The sequence below is a fragment of the Amblyraja radiata genome, chromosome 6 (genome assembly GCF_010909765.2).
Source record: "Amblyraja radiata isolate CabotCenter1 chromosome 6, sAmbRad1.1.pri, whole genome shotgun sequence".
NCBI classification, from domain to species: Eukaryota; Metazoa; Chordata; class Chondrichthyes; order Rajiformes; family Rajidae; genus Amblyraja; species Amblyraja radiata.
Window position 1 is genome coordinate 71,893,716 of NC_045961.1, and position 19,311 is coordinate 71,913,026.

Here is a 19,311-nt window from a genome sequence, read left to right on the forward strand (position 1 = left end):
AAGAGTCAGTAACTCTAAGACTTTTGCCTCCATCACAGTGAGGAGGTGTTTGGTGAACTCACTGTGGTGGATGTTAATTTGTGTTTATTGTGTGTTGTTATTATTACATGTATGGCTGCAGGCAACAGCATTTCGTTCAGACCGAAAGGTCTGAATGACAATAAAGGAAATCTAAATCTAATCTAATCTAATTCCAAAACTGCTCCTTTCTGTCCAAATTGGAGGAACAGCACCTCACATTTCACTTGGGTAGTTTACACCCCAGCAGTATGAACATTGACTTCTATAACTTCAGGTAGCCCTTGCTTTCTCTCTCCATCCCCTCCCAGTTCTCCCACTAGTCTTACTGTCTCCGACTACATTCTATTTTTGTCCCGCCCCCGCCCCCTCCCCTGACATCAGTCTGAAGAAGGGTCTCGACCCAAAATGTCACACATTCCTTCTCTCCAGAGATGCTGTGCTGACCCGCTGAACTACTCCAGCATTTTGTGTCTACCATCGTATCAATTAACTTGTTCGTTAAAATTAAATTACACAGTTCTTTCTCTAAAAAAAATGGTGTACGTGTGCAAGTGTTCCTTCATTATCTAGACAAATACAAAACAGAATTTTTACTAAATATTTCATACGCACTTTTATTCAAATTCGGAAACAAAACCATACTGCAAATTTCTTTTTAATCTGAATTGCTGAAATCCAAATGATCAAATCAGCATCTATTCTTCAAATCTTTGCGTGCAGAATACTGCACTTACATCTTTTGCAAACTCATAACAAATCACCATCCTTGATTTCAAATGTTCTTAAAATACCCTTTTGACTTTATTACTTTCTTTAAAGTATTTTTTTGTTTAAAAAGCATACATTGAAATGAACAATCCTTTCAAAATAGTCATTTGATTTGATGATTGACTTTAAAAAGAAACTCAGGCAAATGAATCATGTTTATAAAATGGTGTAAAAAGCTATTGCAACAATTTACCATTGAAAGTTATTAACTAAATTCCAGTTACATTTTCCTAACAGTTTGATGCAACATTTGAGCAGATAAGAGAATAGTGTTAGCAAAGCAATTTCATGTCATGCAATAGTCAATTGTAAAAAGTGAATAATGAAAAACAAATCAGCAAAGCCATTTCAAAAGCTTAAAACCATACAAATACATGGGGTTACTTCCTGCTCTGAAAGTTTATAAAGGCATGTCAAGAAAGTCAACAGACCTCTAATTTCAATTCCAGTAAATCTTTTTTTTTTTAATATACTACCTTAACAATGCAAAGGGCTGCTTTTAAATGTCAATCATTTTAATTAATTCTAGATTTGTTTTCAAAATTATGGCCAAGTAGGCAAGAGATAAAGCCCTTTGGATATCCAGTTACAAACTTATCAACATCTATAGCATAAACATTGTGGTCAATAATTCAGGAAACAAGGATGGCTTCACTCTATGTCTTGAGTAACAAGTAGTAATTCAGAACTTATTGATATTCAAAAGGGCTTTGTGTATATTCACTTTTTATTTCAAATCTGAAAGGATAAGTTCCAACCATCAAGCAATTCAGAACATTGACTCATTTTGTAATGAGTCTTTCAATTAAGTACTTTGCTTAGATTTTGTGGTAACATCTTGTTTATTCTTCAGTAGTTTTACAAGCAAATAACTTGGCAGCTTGAAGCATATCTGGACATGTCACATTAGGAAGGAATGTTCAAGTTGCTCACTAGCCACATTCTAGGAGATACAAAATTATAAGATTAATCATTTGGGATTTCCATCATCTTCCACATTTCCATTTCAGTCTTCTACAGTTGCATTCTTCTGAAGGCAAAAAATTATAAAAATGGAACAGTTGCATTGTTATAATCAATCTCCTGATATTTCACCTGTATGAATATTCATTCCATGCAAAATTTGGCAATTAACTTATTCTGCAAATCCGATATTATAATGGACTTCGGTTAAAGCAGAGGATCTGCTGATCCACCCCCAGATCGCACCGCCACCCAAGCCCTGGCTTCCGATGCCACCCCGGCTTGCAAGGTGCACAGTGAGCCATTCTTTACCCACCACATGGTCTAGTTGACATGGTTCACGTCATAGCCCCTGTGGACAGCGCTTTCTTTAGGAAGCTTCCCTCTCACCAACTACTGCTTCCATCTGTTGGACATCGTTTGTCCACTCAGCCTTCCCCACCAATCCTCCCTCCCCCCCCCCCCCCCCCCCCCCCCACACCCCCATCCTGCCACCTCCTTCTCTTTTTCCTGTCTCTTCGTCCACCCCACTTTCTACTCCATTGCCACTGCCTCCTCCTCCTCCTCCTCCTTTTGCACTGTCGGCGACTGAAGGGGAGAAGGAGGCAGCAGGGGAGGAGTAGATTAGGCGACGGGAGGAGGAGGAGCCCCACAGTGATTAAGCATGTCCAGTCGGTTGTGGCAGCGACCTAACGGAAGCACGTCCTGTTGGGATCTACAATATGAGCTGCAGCAACAGCCGCATCAATGGGTGAAAGAAAGGCTCGCTGGTGAAACAACAAAGTCCTGTTGTAATGAGAATTTACTGTATTTCACTTTCGAATTCATTCTAAATATTTGGTTGCAAATATTCCATTTAATAACACTGATGTTCTGAAATTTTATTTTTATTAAACTCTTTTTAAGATAGACTATTGAAAATACATTTTTTATAGTACTCTTTTAAAAATAAATTTTGCAAACCAAATTTGAAGCCGATTGTTAACCACTCAGCATACATTTTGCTTACATGTTTTGATGAGTCTTAGAGCGGGGATGAGTGAATGTGCATGTAAATGACCAGCAAATCAGGATTCTTGGCAATCAAACAGCAGAATGCCAGAGACAGCAACCTATCTGAATGTTTTCTGCAGTTGGTAGAGGATATGGAAATTCTGCTGAAATGAAACCTGGAGAGCCAGTACATCAGGGCCATTACGATGCGACCAGGAAATTAGAACCTAGGTCAGGATAAAGTGGCAGTAGAGCCAGAGAGATTATGACACCAAAGTTGCAAACGCTAAGGGCCTTAAATTAAATGCCTTTGGGCCAAGAAGCAGTGTTCCTTTTTGCTCATTTCCTAACTTAAGACTTTCCTCTGGTTTACTGATGTTTAAATTGCAGTGCCAACAATGTAAATATTCTACTTACCTACCTTTCCAGTACCCTCTTTAATGGCCTGTTATATGTTTGTACAAAATTAAATGGCTACTAATGAAGTTAGATTATTTGATTCTGATACTCAAATATTTCTCCTCAGATGGTCCTGCTCAATGCTGGCAATCTTGGGGAAATGATTCAGCAGTTTATGGACAAATGTAACTACATGTAATTTTCCACATGTTCCTAGATCTGCAATTAAGGACTAAATAAAAGATGCTCACTTCCTTAAATATGAATGAAATTAATTAACTAAAAATAACTGAAGAAAAAAAGGAATCTTTCAAATCACACATAAAAACAAGTAGAACAAGTCACACTGTTATTCAATTCCCATTGAAATGTGTCATTACCTCTAGTATATGAAGAAAAGTCTGGTCCTGTGTGCTACAGCCATGTTCTCAGACATGTTTCTGATTTTCAGGTAGTTGATAAAACCTCTGAAAAACAGCAGCAACCCTAAAGAGAAAAGAAATACTAAATATTTTACTGTCCCTAAAGGAATAAAACTTGTCAATATTCGTTATTTTAGAATGCATACAATTATGTTATCAACAATATGAACAAATAATTAATCAGTTGGAAAGGTTTGTAAGGACCATAAAAAAAAAAAATAGATTACAGCCAATGAGGGTCACAGATTTAAAACCAAGTACAAAACACAGAAAGTGAATTATTCTAATTTTTATTTTGTAAAGTGCCCAGAGATTTCCGATTACTAAACAATAAATAACCAACGCTAGCTAGTTGAAGCTACTATGGATCTTCCATATTTGACATGCAATGCAAAGAACGGATCAAATAACACATTAGTTTTCATACTTTACCCTGCAGAAAGCAGGACCACATTACCCCTCTCACTATCTCGTGGATGGTAGATAGTGCAAGATGGCGGCGCCTCGCGGCAGCGGCCTCTGCAGTCCGTCTGTCTTTTAAAAAAATATTTGTCCTGTTGAGTGTATAGTTTGGTTGTAGTTTCTATATTGTTTTTAGCTGTGTATGTGTGGGGTGCGGGGGAACTTTTAAATCTCTTCGCTGTACGGGGGACCCGACCTTTTCCCTGTCGGGGCTCCGTTGTCGTTGGGGCCTAGCGCCGTGGAGCGGCCTCCAACCGGAACGACCTGGGGGCTCCAGTCGCGGAGCCTGCGGACTCACCATCATGGAGCTGGCCAGCTTCGGAGCGTGGAGAGCTGGTAGCGCGCGGCTGCGACCCGACTTTGGAGCTTCGGAGGCTCCAGCCACAGGCCCGGTGGACGGTGACATCGGGAGCTCGCGGGTCCTGTTGGGAGCAGTCCGAAGCTCCGGCAACTTCTCCCGCCCGAATTGCGGGGTTGAAAACGACCTGGAGCGGGGCCTTACATCGTCCGGCGCGGCCTCAACGGCCGCGGGACTTGCCATCGCCCGCCAGAGGCTTTAACATCGGGAGAAGAGTGGAAAACAGGGGAGAGACAATGACTTTGCATTCCATCACAGTGAGGAGATTCACTGTGATGGATGTTTGTGTAAATTGTGTTAATTGTGTGTCTTGGTTTTTTTACTTGTTGTATGACAGCAGAAACCAAATTTCGTTTGAACTTCATTTGAGGTTCAAATGACAATAAACGGTATTGTATTGTATGTATCTCAACAAACTCAAAGAAAGATATTTTTAATTAAAAATGAGAATTGGATTATATAGGAAATGTATCAGTTCCTTGAATTTAAATTAGCGGTAATGCACTGTCCAGTCTTCTCACTCGATCTTGGAAATGGTTGAAACAGTTGTATTTTCAGAAGGAACTGAATCCCTTTGCTACTGGCAATCTACCTGACAACTGTCCTTTATTACAACAATCTTCAACCAAATTTAATTTTATTTACAGCACCTGCAAAGCCAATAAATCCAGGCAATTTGCAAAATGCTTCAAAGTAGAAACAAAGCTGCAATATAATTAGTGACAAAACATGAGTGATTGTTCATGTACAGTCCAAAAACAAAATTCAGTTCAGAAATATAATCAAAATGTAAATGTTCAAAATTAGGCGTTAATCTGGAATGCCAATGAACAAAAAAATGAGTGTCTTTTTCCAATTGAATTTAATGCTTTGGCATTAATCTAGAAAATCCTAATTTGCTACTAATCTGGGTCTCTGGCGCTGTAAGATTTAATAGGAACCTCTTTCTTCAGCCTTTTCCCATCGGACAAAAGGTACAAAAGTATGAAAACGCACACTGCCAGATTCGGGGACAGTTTCTTCCCAACTGTTCACAGGCTACTGCACCACCCTACTGCAACTAGAGAACCGTCCTGAACTACGGTCTACCACATTGGTGACCCTCAGACTATCTTTGATTGGAATTTACTGGTTTTATCTTGCACTAAACATTATTCCTTTATCGTGTAACCATATACAGTGAATGGATCGATTGTAATCATGTATTGTCTTTCCATTAGCAAGCAACAATAGTTTTTCACTATAGCTCGGTACACGTGACAATAAACTAAACTGAACCTGCCGTGCAACAACACATTCTCAGCTCATAACTATGGTCCCTATACATTCTCGATGGGCAGCCAAATTCTGGGGGTGGGAGAGGATAGGGCTTTTCACTGTACATACAGAGCCCTCCATAATGTTTGGGACAAACATTTATTTATTTGCCTCTGTATTCCACAATGAGATTTGTGATAGAAAAAAATGACATTGTCAGATTTTAATAAAGGCTATTTTCATACATTTTGGTTTTACCATGTAAAAATTGCAGCAGTGTTTATACATAGTCTCCCCCATTTCAGGGCACCATAATGTTTGGGACACAGCAATGTAATGTAAATGAAAGTAGTCATGTTTAGTATTTTGTTGCATATCCTTTGCATGCAAAGACTGCTTGAAGTCTGCAATTCATGGACATCACCAGTTGCTGGGTGTCTTCTCCGGTTATGGTCTGCCAGGCATGTATTACAGCCATCTTTAGCTTATGCTTGTTTTGGGGGCTAGTCCCCTTCAATTTTCTCTTCAGCATCTAAAATAATATAATAATTAATAATATATATTTTATTGTCATTGCACGTCAGTGCAACGAAATTTAGTGTGCAGCTCCACTGATGTACAAGAAAGGTAAATAAATACAATACATAAATAAGAAAGCTGAATTGATTGACGTGACCATCTGAGGGAGACTGTCCAAAGGGAGTGGGTGGGGGGGCACTCATTAGGGCCGGTTCAGAGCCGCTATAGCTCTTGGGATAAAACTGTTCCTGAGTCTAGAGGTTCGGGCGTAGAAGGCCTTGTAACGTCTGCCGGATGGATGTAGTTGAAACAGACCGTGGCAGGGGTGTGATGAGTCCTTATGGATGCTGAGGGCCTTCCTGAGGCACCGCGTGTGGTAGATACCCTCCAAGGCTGGTAGCTCTGTCAAAGGCATGCTCAATTAGGTTCAGATCAGGTTATTGACTTGGCCACTCAAGAATTGACCTTTTTTAGCTTTGAAAACCTTTGTTGCTTTAGCAGTATGTTTGGGATCATTGTCTTGCTGTAGAATTAACTGCCAGCCATTGAGTTTTGAGGCATTTGTTTGAACTTGAGCAGATGGGATGTGTCTGAACACTTCAGAATTCATTATACTACTACCATCAGCAGTTGTATCATCAATGAAGATAAGTGAGCCAGTACCTTCAGCAGCAATACATGCCCAGGCCATAACACCCCCACCACTGTGTTTCACAGGTGAGGTGGTATGCTTTGGACCTTGGGCAGTTCCTTCTCTCCTCCATACTTTGCTCTTGCCATCACTCTGATACAAGTTAATCTTCATCTCATCTGTCCACAAGACCTTTACTCAGTAATTATTTCCTTTCCTTCCTAACACTGAGACATCGCTCCCTAAATATGAATCACCTTCCAATAATTCTGCCGAGATGTTATTTCTCTTGTTCAACTTTGATAAGTCCAACTCGAGTTCTGATAATGGCCATATCAGAGTGCACCAGCGTAGATTTAGAGAGACAGACACGAGTGATTTTGGCAGGTAAATGATTTTGCCATTCATTGTCAGATCTGGCTAAACAACAGAAGCATCACTGAGACATGTTCCCAAATTGTTTATTATTCTAGGGTCATGCTTGAATGCAAGGATTACTTCTGACTCCCTTCCCCATTGTAAACAATCTGCTTAAACTCCTTAGTATTCTCCGCTCTACCTCCAATGAATATATTGACACCAGCTGCTTCTCTCCCTTCCTAATATGTACAACCTCCCCACCCGTTTTCAGCCACAAACTCATAACTTTTTTCCTGTTTCTCTCCCATCTCCCCCCTGTGGCTTTTCCACCTGGATTATCGATAACTACTCATTGAACCAATTTCTCATTGGAATGCAGACTGCACCACTCCTCCTCCCTGGCTCTCATGTTCAGCATACAAGCAATGGGCAGAAGACGAATCAACACCTTCAGGTCTGCTGACAAAACCCCCCCCCCCCCCAAAAAAAAGTTCTATCCTTGCTTATTACTGCACTGATGTTCGAGCACCCTTTCCTTTCAAATATCTTTGCCTATCATTTTGCTTCCAGAATCTGTTGAGACCTTTTGAGAACCTTCACGTTTGAATCATTCCAGGTAGATTTCTATCTCTGTCAGAGTTAAGATTGTTTTCTTCAAAGTCATTATCTGCAACTCTGATATGTGCTTCTGACCAATAATAGTGTGTCACGGTCCATGTCGCAAACATAATTTGATCTACTAGTGAAGCTTTCCCTTTTTGTTATTGTAAGATTCAATGATCACAATATCCTGGGGTTGTCCTTCCAAGTTTGGCTCTCCATAACCATGACCTCATGGGAAACTGCTGTTTATGTTTTAATATACCAAGTTTTTACCAATCCTCGCCTCTTGATGACTTACAATAGCACTGGTTAAACAATGCCCTAGCAAATAATACATCAATGCAGGTTATATCTGGGAATACTTTGTGTTTTTTTTCTACAGTCTATATCAGACACCTTCATGAATTGCCTTGAAATCATCCCAGTACAAAAAAGTTATATTCATGACAATTTGCAATCAGAACATTGATTAATCAAGTCTTCCTCAGATTTGGAGTGCTAACATTTGAAAAGATTGATTTTTTCCCCTTCTTTCCATATTAAATCTTACACTGTAATATTTACCCAGTGTAGTAGAGGTATTATAACACCCATGGTTCTTGTTGCTCCCAAGTACACCATTAAAATCAATTAGTCATCATTTGAGAATTTCTAGAGTAAAGACTTGTGTTGTCCTGATCAGTAGAGTGATATTCTGGTTCCAGTTTAAGAATGTTACATGCACATGCAATAAATGTGACAATGTCTGTACCATCATACTCAGAAAACATTTTTTTAAAATAATAGTAGGCATAATGAACATATGATAGGGAGCAAAAAAAATCCACCTTTAGACATGTGGGAAATATTTTATTGTTAATAACAGTAAAATAATTTTAATCGTTATAATAGTTGGAAGCCATGTCTGCAAATCAGAAAATGGTTTATCCTACTAATGGGTTTCTTTGCAGTTTGCAAACACGTTTCTAAAGTTTCATTTCTCCCAACCTTTCCAAATAGATCATTCTTCTGAAAAGTCTCAGGACAATAACACATTTTTTTTAAATCACTAAATATAAGCAAGTCTGATTTGCCAAAAGTAATTCAAATTAGAATATGCGATCTAAAATGGAATTGACCAATAATACATTTATTTAGAATAAATGATTTCAAATTTTCTTCCATATACATGCACTCACTAACACACATTTATACCGTGTTCTTTTCATAATACAAGATGTAAGAAATGCTCCTATGTGAATGAAGGGGATAGACAGCAAAACTTCAATAAACACTCAAGCATAGTTAAGCAATTACACACCTGTTAGGCATAATGACACAAAAGGCATTTCTTAAGGTGGCACATAATAGGCTTGTCATCAAGATTGAAGGCCGTGGAATTAAAGGGTCTGCAGCAGCACGGATAGAAAATTGGCTAAGTAACACAACATAGTAGTAGTGAAAGATTGTTTCCTGTATGGGGGAGGGTGAATTGTATTTGAACTCCAAGGGTCAATACTAGGATAGTTGTTCTTAATATTTATTAAGAATTTAGACTTGGGTGTAAAGCAGACAATTTCCCAATTTGCAGATGACAAAAAGCTTAGAGGTGTAATGAAGTATGAGGTTGATAATAAACTTTAAGTAGATTTAGACAGAATGATGGAATGGGCAGGTAAGTGACAAATAAAACTTAATACTGAGAAATGTGGAGTGTTACATTTTGGCAAGAAGAATAACACGAGGCAATACCAACCAAAAAGGCATAGGCATGAAAGATCTACCCCTGGTCAACACAATTCAGTATGTCTTCTGGGGATAGACATACAGTTACTGAAGGAGGCAGGCAAGTTGAAATAAAGCATACAGAATCTTAGATTTTATAAACAAAGGCACAGAGTACAAGAGGAAATAAAATCATGATGAACCTTAATAAAATACTAGTTCAGCCACACTTGGAGTATCATATCAAGTTCTGAGCACTGGACCTTTGGAAAGATATGAAGATGCCGGAGAGGATAACAAATAAATCAACCAAAATTATTCCAGAGATGAGGGACTTTAGTTATATGGACAGACTAGAGAGGCTGGCATCGTTCTTGGCAAAGCAAAGGTGACAAGGGAATGTTACAGTGGTACATGACATGCAGACAGCATTCCCCTTTGATGCAGAGAATACAGAAACTGTTCCTATTATTGGAGGGAACATAGTTAAAAAAAAATTGGTAAAAGAACAAAGAGTAATAAAGATTTTCTTTTTAAACAGAGTGAGTGGTTAGGGCCTGGGATGCTCTACCACACATTGTACAGGATTCCAATTCCATTGCAGCTTTCAAAAAGAGCCCTGTTAAGTATCTGAAAGGAAATAACTTGCATGGATACAGGCAGCGGCATACACTTTGGAATAAGATGGATTGCACTTACATAGAGTGCGTGTGCTGGAAGCTTCCTGTGCTGTAACCATTCTAAGATTCTATGAGGATTATTTAATTATATGAATCTCTGCTTCCAGATTTCAAACGGTGATGACAGCATAAATTAAACAAAGCAGCTGACTACAATTTATACACTAATCAAAATGCCACTTTAGACTCACATAATATAAAACTTGATGGATATAATGTCGAGCAGCCAAGTGGCTATGTAGCAACAGCAAACAAAAATATACTTTTCACTGCAAAACTGAAACTTTTTTGAAATCTTTTCCCACTTCTGGCAGAGAAAATAGCAAGGAAATAAACAAATTCAACTGAAACATTGACATTACTGGAATTTTATCTAAAATATTTGAAAACTAACAAAAACACACTATAAACCTTCAGCAACTAAAAAGAGAAGTTCTGAAACTAAACACACAAAAGAAAATGCACAAACTATAAACAAAATCGAGTAAAGACCATCCAGAGAAAATGTATATCATGTTATTGATGGGATCGAGGCATGTCCCATAATTACACAAAAATAGATTGTGGAAAATAAAATAAAGCTCACCAAGAACAAGGAATATCCACCAAAGCCAATATTGGCCATTGAAATAGCCATTGAAATAATCAGAAAACTGAAAAAGAAAGACAATAAATTACCATAAACAACTTATACAGCACAAATTTTTACCTTCCCATCCTCTTTAATAAGTTATACAGCATATTATTTGAAAGAGATTTTGAATCTGTCTATTTTTATTTGTGACTAAGCAGTTGAACACAGTAATTTGGTAGTTGTCAGATGGTAAGAGGTGTAATTCATTCTCAACATTCCTTTGTTGTAATATTATTTGGCACATTTGATAACTGTAAAAAAACAATTAGAGTGGTTTTGAAATGAGTCATAATTAAGGGAAAACCATTGAAAGAGGGTATCAAAACTTTGGAAAAACATGTAGTATACAATAACAAAGATATCGGAAGCTTATCAAAAATCAATTAAAAGTTACTGCAAATTAGAATATTTCTTAAAAGATAATCTTTTTTGAAATATGTAACAAAAACTATAAATCATGTTCAGTTTATCAGTTCGTTTTTGCCGAATTTCAAACCAGCGATCAGCTACATAACATATTCAAAAGAAACAATACATTCAACTGTAATTCTATTGTGGAAACAGATTTCCCAAGACTCCAAATTGTTAGAAGGGTTCTTAATTGCATCTTGCACATTTCAATACGGGTTTACTGCCTTAGTTTTCTACCCAATGACTTCCACACATGCTGTTGCACAATTTTCTCATGCACATCGGCTTCATGCCAAACCTGCTACCTGTATGAGGTTTAAAAATATGTACCCTCTAACATCGACACAAGACCATTAATTATTAATCATGAACTACACAATTTTATTTTAATCTGTATCTTCCTTTGTTTGTTACAAAATGAGCAATCTGTTTTCTTACCGTACTTTTGTCATTGCTTTCACAATGCTGCCATACAGCTACCAACAAAATCAAATAATTGACATAAGAATATTCAAGAACACTGTTCTTGATATTAACATCACATCCATATTAGTTTATTTGTAGCAGAGTGCGATGTCACAATGTCCTTTTGAAAGAAGAGCTTTTGACCTTAAACACTCCTGCTGCTAATCACTGCCAAGCTTCAAATTCCTGGATGTTAACATCTCAGATGACCTGTCCTGTGCCCAGCGCATACACATAATCACAAAAAAGGCACACCAACATATCTACTTTACTCTTCAACACAAGTCAAATGTCTTGTAAGATTTTTGTTGTAAGTTTCTTTTGTTCAATTTTATGTTAACAATCTTGCAAAATTCTTTCATCCCTTACTTTTCTCCCCATTACAAGTATTATAAAGGGTGTTGGCGCAACAAAAGCTTGTAATTGTTCAAAGCAGTATATTGTCATTTGCTTTTATGCATTTTAGATATTATCGTATTAAAATCTTATTTAATGGCAAAATTAATAATTTCTTAAGTAAAACAACTGAAATTACTGGTGAGCCCCAATAAATAAGATGGGTGAAAATTAAAGGACCTAACCCGATCAAATTGAAAACACTGAAAGCCAATACAGGTTGAACACCAGTTTTCCAGCAACTGATGGTCTGCCCACCCCTATAACTTGGAAAAAATTCAAAGAGCTCAATTGTAATTTCCTGAGAGGCCACGGATAGCAACGTGAGTGGCGAGCGCGCTTTCGAGTCATGTCCCTCCATCGCAAATGAGTTATTTGTTTACATCGAAACATTGAAATCCCTCCTTGTCCTCGTCTAATTCTATCTCTGCTGGCAATATTTAAGTTTTTCGTGTTTCAACTCCCCAAGCATCACCTCACAATCTGTTCTCCCATCATTTTGTTCAATTTTCCACTTACCCTGTGGAATGCCAATCTTCCTGTCAAGCCTTCTCTAATTTACTGGGCACTTTTTAAAAGGTTGCTTCCCAAAATCCCTTTTCAACTATGCTCTCAATCTTCTCTCCAAACTATTTCACAAAGACAATATAGTAAACCCTCATTTTTACAACCCCATTATAATGGATTTTGGATATATTGCAGAAGGACCTGCCGACACATCCCCGGCTCCCACCATCTCTCCAGCTGTTTAGAGTCCCGGCTTCCGACCCCACTCCCGACTCACAAGATGCACCAGCGAGCCCTTCACCTGTTCACACCTGTTGTTGCGGCTCACATTGTAGCCTCTGACAGAACGTGCTTTCTTCAGGCCGCTGCCAACGACAGGACACGCTCCGTCACCATGGAGCTCCCACCCCTCTCACCTGATGTCACTTCCAAGGCGGAGCATGTCGGCGAGACCGGGGAAGGAGGCAGGGTGACGGGGCAGAGAAGAGGCAGACTAGATAGAGCGACGGGAGAAGGAGGCAGCAGCAGCGGTCGAGCAGGAATCGAACAAAGCCACTGCCAAACACAGCAGGTGAGAGGGGAGGGAGTCCCATGATGACTAAACGCATTCTGTCGGTAGTGGCGGCCGGAAAAGCTGTGTTCAACCTGTATATGCATTTCACAATCATCCAACTGGTAATGAACTTTAAGCAAACACTAAATATGTCCATCAAATGCAAAAAGAATTTATGTGGCACAAAAAATTCAAAATAGAGGCAAAGTGAGGCATTGGAAATTCAGCTACCTGTCAACTTCAGAAATTCAGAGATCTTAAAATGGATCTCAGATTAACAAAATAATGTTAATTGTTATCTAGTAATTCTCATTATATAGTAATTACCTTCTTCAAACTGAGACAGTTGCTCAGTAGAATTGGAAAATACAATTTGGATGTCAAGAAAAGTATTGTTTATGGTTTTAGGGAAGTTTATCCAAGTTGCTTCAATATAATGATGAATAATTTGAGAGTTTACTTCCAAAAAACATTGTTTACTCTCCATACAAAATTAGAGAATTACATCCTTTGTTACGATTGTATGTACAAACTGTAAACACAAAAAACACCTCAGCCTAAACCAACATTCTAAGTTTCCTGACTGTACAAAGATGTAACCAATCATGATCAAGTTGTCTTTAATCTGTAAGCTTTATTAGATGATCTCATTGTGCATTCAGGAGTTCCAATCCAAATCAGAATTCCCTTAGTAACAGAGCAATTTCACCAAATTACAGCAGTCTAAATCAGTTCAGGATCACCCTAACATTTTTCCCTTTTTCGACTCATTCATTTTACATAGGTGTCACTGACATTTATTGAGCAACCCCAATTGTCCACAACAATAGGCCAGACTAATAAGAATGGTGAATTTCCATCCCTGAAGGACATTGGTAATCCAAGTGATCTTTTAAAACAACCCAGTTTCATGCTTTCATTATGGAGAGTATATTTGAAATTAGAGCCATTTATGAAAGGGATGCATTTCTAGAAAATGTTTTGTTCAACAATGGCACAACTACAAGGGCCAAAGACTGAAATATTAACCATTTTTTTCTTTCCACAGATGCTGCTTGACTGACTAAGTTCTTCAATTATTCCTATTTTTGGCAGATCTAATTGAGCTGCTGTCACACAGCTAGTGACCAGAGTTCAATCCTGATCTCTGGCAGCATCTGTGCAAAGTTTACACTTTTTTCTGGTGGTAGCATGCATTTCTTCCAATTACCTCCCCATCCGGCAATTATGCAGAGGTGCCAAGAGATGACATCTGTGTTGTTTCACCTGGAGAGTGCTTGATGATGCCCAATAAAAGTCATATCTGACACTGGCCGATACCAAATTTTAAGCTGAAGTCGAGAAAAGATACGTGTGTTTCCAGTGCACAATATGTCAGTCTGCCAGTTAAGGCGAGGCTGCAATTTTCAATGACATTTAACTCCTTACTGGCAGTAAAATCGGGCAACTATTGTTTCTGATGTCTGGTGGACACTCAAATATTGCATTGGTTAATGTGTTACAGCACGTCAGCCAGGGCACCATTAGAAGGGGATCCATGTTGAAAATCTCAAACATTACATAAGTTATCCCATTAGAACAGGAAACAGCATCAGCACTCTCTCTGCATGTAGGTCAAACCAGTGTAGTGGTCAGTAAGTCTAGCAGATCAGAAATCCTTGATGGATCTGGTGATTTCAGCTGGGGATCTATAATCAATTTTCCATTCCTGCTATCCTACCAGTGACTGCTGAAAAGGTGGCATAATTACATAGGTGAAAATGTTCAAGCTTGGCTGAGAACAATTCATAATATATTCATCCCAGGCACTGGGAATCTGTGAAATCAAACCCTAACATGACTCAGTGCCTTCATAAATTTGGGATGAAAATGAGAGGGAAAACTTTAGACTTTACTTTAGACTTCAAAGTCTAAAGTTTTCCCTCCCATTTTCATCCCAAATTTATGAAGGCACTGTGTGGTGTTAAGGTTTGATTCTGCAATCCAACAACACGATGATTTAGTAAAGGGAGCTGGATTAGAACTTGTAGAATTTCTATCTGAGCCAAAATATTTGAAGGAACATTGCATGTTGAGTTTCCAATGTAGCAGTTGAACATCCCTTGGAATGTGCAGGTTATTATCAATAACAGAATAAAATACATCGCCTTACATAATTTCCTCAGAATATGATCTGATGTTGTCAGATGATGATGTGCATATGCAAAGGAGTTAACTTACTCTGCCTGCTGTGACCACCTATTTGCCAATCTTAATATAGCACATTTTAAATAAATAGGGCAACAAGTTATTATTTACTCTAAATAAAAAGGTGAAATAGGAATAAAAGACAGGTAGTCCATTGATGTCAACGGGCTAGTAATCACACACCCGTATCAATTATCCAGGCAACGCTCACAAATCCCACTGTGACAGTTCCAGAATTTGAATTTAGCGAAAAGAAAATTGCAAATTAAATTCCAATATCAATAAAAGAATTCCCACGAGCCAGTGTAAAAACTCAATTCATTCATTAATGTTCTTTGTGGAAGTAAACTTGCAGTCCTTACCCCAAGCATGGCTCTACTCCCAAACATTCATGGTTAAAACTAAGATACTTAGTTGTATGAAAGTGCTACAAAGTTTTCATCCACACACTAACACTGAATAAAAAATACCAAACAATAATGCCGTTAGACAATATTATTGCATGTCAAAACTTTCTCATATTGTGGTAAACCTTGCAGGAAAAAAAATAGCTTTGTTGATTTGTGAGCAATATTTAAATTTGTAATTTAGCTTATTCAAGCTAATACAAACAATTTCAAGTAACTTCCATGATTTCTCCTCTTAAACATCAATGGATTCTATGTCAAATGCTCCTTTGCCACGTTAATTGTATTCAATGCTACTTACAATGTAATTGTTATATGGTTATATGGTTATATTATCATTTATTGTACCAATTATTTTATCATTCGTAATTGCTGTGCATTTATTATTGCAAATTTTATTCTTTGTTATACATGCCCTAGAATGAAAGTCTCAATCAACTTCTTCCTGAAGAGTTATTCAAACGCCTTACAATTTCATTCATCATGGAGTCAGTATGTAAAATGACTAAACTATTACTGATATGTATTTGGGTGATTTGCTCATTATAATTATTACCAACATAGAATTGTAAGCTTACCAGCTCACCAATTATTAACAAATGGATTTTTTTCCAGGCATATTGTTCCTATCCCTTCCACAACACTGCCATCTATGGCTAGAATTCTGTGGCTGCTACAGTCCTGGTTCTTGTGAGAGTGGCGACATCTACCGTCCAATGTCTACACCATCATCTGTGATGCTCTGAACATTTATACCACTCCATAGATGTCAGTTTTCATTATTGTTATTTTTTTAAACCTTTTTTTCAACCTTTCCAAAATCTCTTCCACTTAACTTGTAGGAAGTTATAACTCCACCATTTTTCACATTCCCTTAATGCAATTGTCAATTTCACAGTCCTGAGCTGACATAAAACAAAACTTAACCCAAATTTGTGCAGCAGCATTCCTGAAGAAGAACATCTAAGCAATTTACTACAATAAATATAGGTGTGGGTCAAAAATATTAACTATGCAGCCAGGCAGAAAGAAACAATATTCGTCAGTGTTGGGTTTTCAGAAAATCTTTGAAGATGGGGACATACAAAGAAAATAACCAAATTTGATTTAAAAAAAAAATCAGAATGATATAGCATTTATCTTTCACTGAAAGTACCTTTAAGGCAGGAACATTAATTACCAGCAGTACTGATCCCATAAAGTACACTCATGAAACAAGCAAAATGCTGCTTACCCTTACAATCAGAATCCATTTTATCAGTGACAATCCAAACCCACAAATTGCACCATAACGGCCTGCTATGGTGTTGGTGAGGCAGAATGAGAGACAAAAGCCAATCCAGTTAAACAGGAATGCCACTGCAGAAATAAGACAAATATATTTAGACTTTTAAACGGTTTAGCCACTCTCACCAACGGCTTGATCTATTTAAAAATTAGACATTAAGCATTTTTGTTTTACCCAAGAGTATATATTCACATGAAGAGCAAAACAAAGATGTGTTTGTCCTGACATCAATATTGGCGTGTTTTCATTTTGTTCTCATTGCCTACAATGGCAAATCATCTGTCCAATTCAGCAAACTCACTTACCAAGTGAACAGATACCACAGCTGAAATTTCTTGATCATTTATTTTTAATTAGTTTTTGAAATGCTGTGGTACTAGTAATGTTGACATCAAAATACAGATTTAAGACTTTTGAAGTTGTAAAACAGGCATACTTTAAAATTGTTTTTAATTAGCTAAATATAAACAATAATTTCTTATTTCTCATGTGACTAATAAGCAGTCAGTTTAATATTGTGCCATTTTAATAGTTTCTAAATAATAGATTTTTAATTGACCCTTTTCAAAAAGTAAATAGCATTTCCAGTGCTCTTCGAGATAAATATTGCCCTCCCTGAAAACTAATTTAATTCCTATGAAGCAAATCTTAACGTGTTTTCCGATTCTTCTGATTTTCTCCCCAACGCCTGCTATTTTCTTCTAGTAAATGCAATGCACAGATATTCCTATTGTTACGCTTGAAGCTTTCTCTTCCCTACTCTTATCCATTATTTTTATATTTTCTCCCCTTTGCTAATTCATTTTTCAATTTTTCTGCAGTTGCTTTCCATTTCCCCAATATTTCTTCATTGATTGACGATAGTGGTTCATATACCTTTTATAAAAAGCTAAAATTTGCTGTTATAGAGTTTCATGCCTTTTATAAAATGCAGCAAATTGGCACCCATCAGTCACAGTAACCACCATTGATTTGATTTGTTTGGTGCAGTGGAGGGGATACAAACAGAAATAAAAGAGAACTGAGAAATAAGAGGTGGAGAGAGGCAGATTAAAAAGACAAAATTATTTCACTCGAGTTTCAAACTGCATATTACATGACTAAACAGAGATTTCTTACTCAAGGGAAGTAGATTTACTTGGTCATAATTTCCAGAATGACTATGCAAAGAAAGTGACCAAAGTTATTCCCTTACAAGCCCCAAGACCATTAGTTAATGAGAATAAAAACAGACAACATATCAACAAGGCATAAACTCAGGATTATCAGCAGAAGACAAAACAGGGAAGATAGAACAAAAAATGTTGGAATACTCAGCCAATCAGATACCACTTGTAGAATCAGGAGTAAACAATTCAGGCTTGCCTTGCCATGAGCTCTCATCTTTCACTACCATCATTTAGTCTTTCTTGCTCTTTGTCCTATCCCACATCTTTCTCTAACTTTATATTTTTAATTATTCTCAGTACTGATAAAAGGACATCAATCGGAAATGTTTACTTTGTTTCTATCTCCAGGGAAACATATGCTGCCCAAAATGATGAATGTTTCTTGCATTTTGTTTTTTACTGCGGAGGAAACAGGATTAAGAATATACTTCAAAGAGGATCTCTGGATATTGTGGATCAAATAGGTTCCTTCCACACTGCAAATCCGAGTGGAAATTCAGATGTGCAAACGTGGTTCAATTAGTGAAGGACAATTCTGTAAAACTAATCCTTTCTCAGAATGTAACCACTGTGCATATATGCTGACAGCTACTTAACTGTGCAAACACTGCCGATTACTTTGATAGAAGGTGTGAATGAATGACCAGATGCTTTTTAATATTTGTACCATATTGTTTTTACCATTTGGTGTAAATCCTGTTCTGTGCGCTGGTTTAGTTGAATGGCACCCATAGTTCATTTCATTGGCCTCCCTGACTTAGAAGTATGTTATCTTTCATCCTCATTGCCATTGAAACAAACTCCAGGTACTCGCAAAGGTGTGAGGGAACTTTCATTGCTAGGTCTACAGCAATTCAAGATAGCAATTCCCAGTTTCTATTCAAGGGACATTAAGAATCTGCAATCAATACTGGGCCTCACATCCAGTATAAGTTAAATGGTTTAAAATGCAAAAAATGACAACACTAGGAGTACAAATGTTTTTCTAAGGACAGCACAGAAATTTAATATGCAATTGTATACACCCTGCATTTTGTAAAAGTGGGTTTAAAAAAAACGTGGTGGTTAGTGCCACTGAGCTTAACGAAGGAGATCTAAAAAAAAATATGAAGTTTTATTTTCCTACTGTGCAGAGAGGAAATGGGATATCTCAG

The 19,311-nt window shown here is 37.5% G+C and overlaps 1 protein-coding gene across 4 annotated transcripts in view; it reads right to left on the reverse strand.

Moving 5' to 3' along the window:
- Positions 1–608: 608 nt before the first annotated feature.
- The window catches only part of ndfip2 (Nedd4 family interacting protein 2), an 80,745-nt gene continuing 62,042 nt past the window's right edge, over positions 609–19,311 (reverse strand). For 2 of the 4 annotated variants that reach the window (XM_033022938.1, XM_033022940.1), the window contains 4 exons: positions 16,935–17,059; positions 10,727–10,793; positions 3,525–3,630; positions 609–1,732 (listed from right to left, as the gene is read on the reverse strand). In XM_033022938.1, coding sequence (XP_032878829.1) covers positions 3,527–3,630; positions 10,727–10,793; positions 16,935–17,059 — 296 coding nt within the window. In that variant the 3' untranslated portion in view covers positions 609–1,732; positions 3,525–3,526. Of the gene's footprint in view, positions 1,820–3,524; positions 3,631–10,726; positions 10,794–16,934; positions 17,060–19,311 lie in introns of all 4 variants that reach the window. The other 2 variants (XM_033022937.1, XM_033022939.1) reach the window with 1 other exon arrangement.